The sequence below is a fragment of the Acanthamoeba castellanii genome, assembly GCF_000313135.1.
Source record: "Acanthamoeba castellanii str. Neff unplaced genomic scaffold scf7180000084533, whole genome shotgun sequence".
Lineage (NCBI taxonomy): Eukaryota > Discosea > Longamoebia > Acanthamoebidae > Acanthamoeba > Acanthamoeba castellanii.
Genome location: NW_004457698.1, coordinates 5,172 through 6,069, shown reverse-complemented (window position 1 = coordinate 6,069; position 898 = coordinate 5,172). Strand labels below are relative to the sequence as shown.

General features: G+C 59.0%; 1 protein-coding gene across 1 annotated transcript in view; it reads right to left on the bottom strand.

Annotated features, from left to right (window-relative positions):
• ACA1_032430 (exocyst complex component 6, putative) overlaps positions 1-898 on the bottom strand; it is a gene marked incomplete at both ends in the record, with an annotated part of 10,397 nt that overhangs the window by 4,429 nt on the left and 5,070 nt on the right. Inside the window, 4 exons of the mRNA XM_004355016.1 lie at positions 72-174; positions 246-440; positions 508-708; positions 789-871. Coding sequence (XP_004355068.1) covers positions 72-174; positions 246-440; positions 508-708; positions 789-871 — 582 coding nt within the window. The remainder of the gene's footprint in view (positions 1-71; positions 175-245; positions 441-507; positions 709-788; positions 872-898) is intronic.

The following is an 898-nucleotide window of genomic DNA, read 5'->3' as shown; positions in this document are numbered from 1 at the left end:
AAAGAGGGTGAGCCATACCTGAGGCAAGACGTAGCGCATGAGCATCGGTCACGGGGTCGGTCTGAACGAACGAGGGACTGGTCTTGCCCAAGTGCGTCCAGTGCAGCACAGAAGACGTTTCGGAGGAGTGCATCCACAGCAGGTTGTTCTTGCGATCGTAGCAGATGCATTGTCCTGTGTGATGCTGCCAGTCAGCATGCACGTCATTTACGCTATTAACAAAGCAGGCCAAAGAATTCGCATACCGTTATGCCCGTTCTCCACCATGAGGTCGCTGACGTGGCGACCCTGGCGCATGTTGAAGACGCGGCACATCATCTTGCCGCGCCGCAGGGTGTTCGGCGGCACGCCCGGCGGGAGAAGCACACCCAGCTGGTGCCCGGTTGTGAAGAAGTACCCAGAGGCCAGGCACTGCGGTGCCAGAGCGGGCACAGCGTTGGCTGTTGCATGCACATCAAATAAGTACCACCTCATTACACCACTACAGAGAGTGAGACGACTACATACCTGGCTGTGGCTCGGCGATGACGTCCATGGCGTGGTCTTTCTGGTGCTGCTTGTTGGTAACTCCCAGCTGCTGACAGGTGTGGCAGAGGTTGTACTCTCGGCACACGGGGTCGGAACACAGGTACCGCTGGCCGCGGAAGGCGTAGCGCTGGCAGCCGTCGCACACCACCCCGTGGTGCTGACCCGTCAAGGTGCTCGGACCTGCGCGCGTGCCGATAAAGAAAAAAGCTCAGTGTGAACGTTTCTCGCGACAGGGGTCACCCCAAGAAGGAGGGGCTCACCTTGCAGGACCGTTGCCGAGATGCACTTGTAGCTCTGCAAGGGATCGTAGGCGAAGAGTTTGAACTCGCTCTTGGCCGCGGCCCTCGTTTCCGCCACGACGTAGATGTAC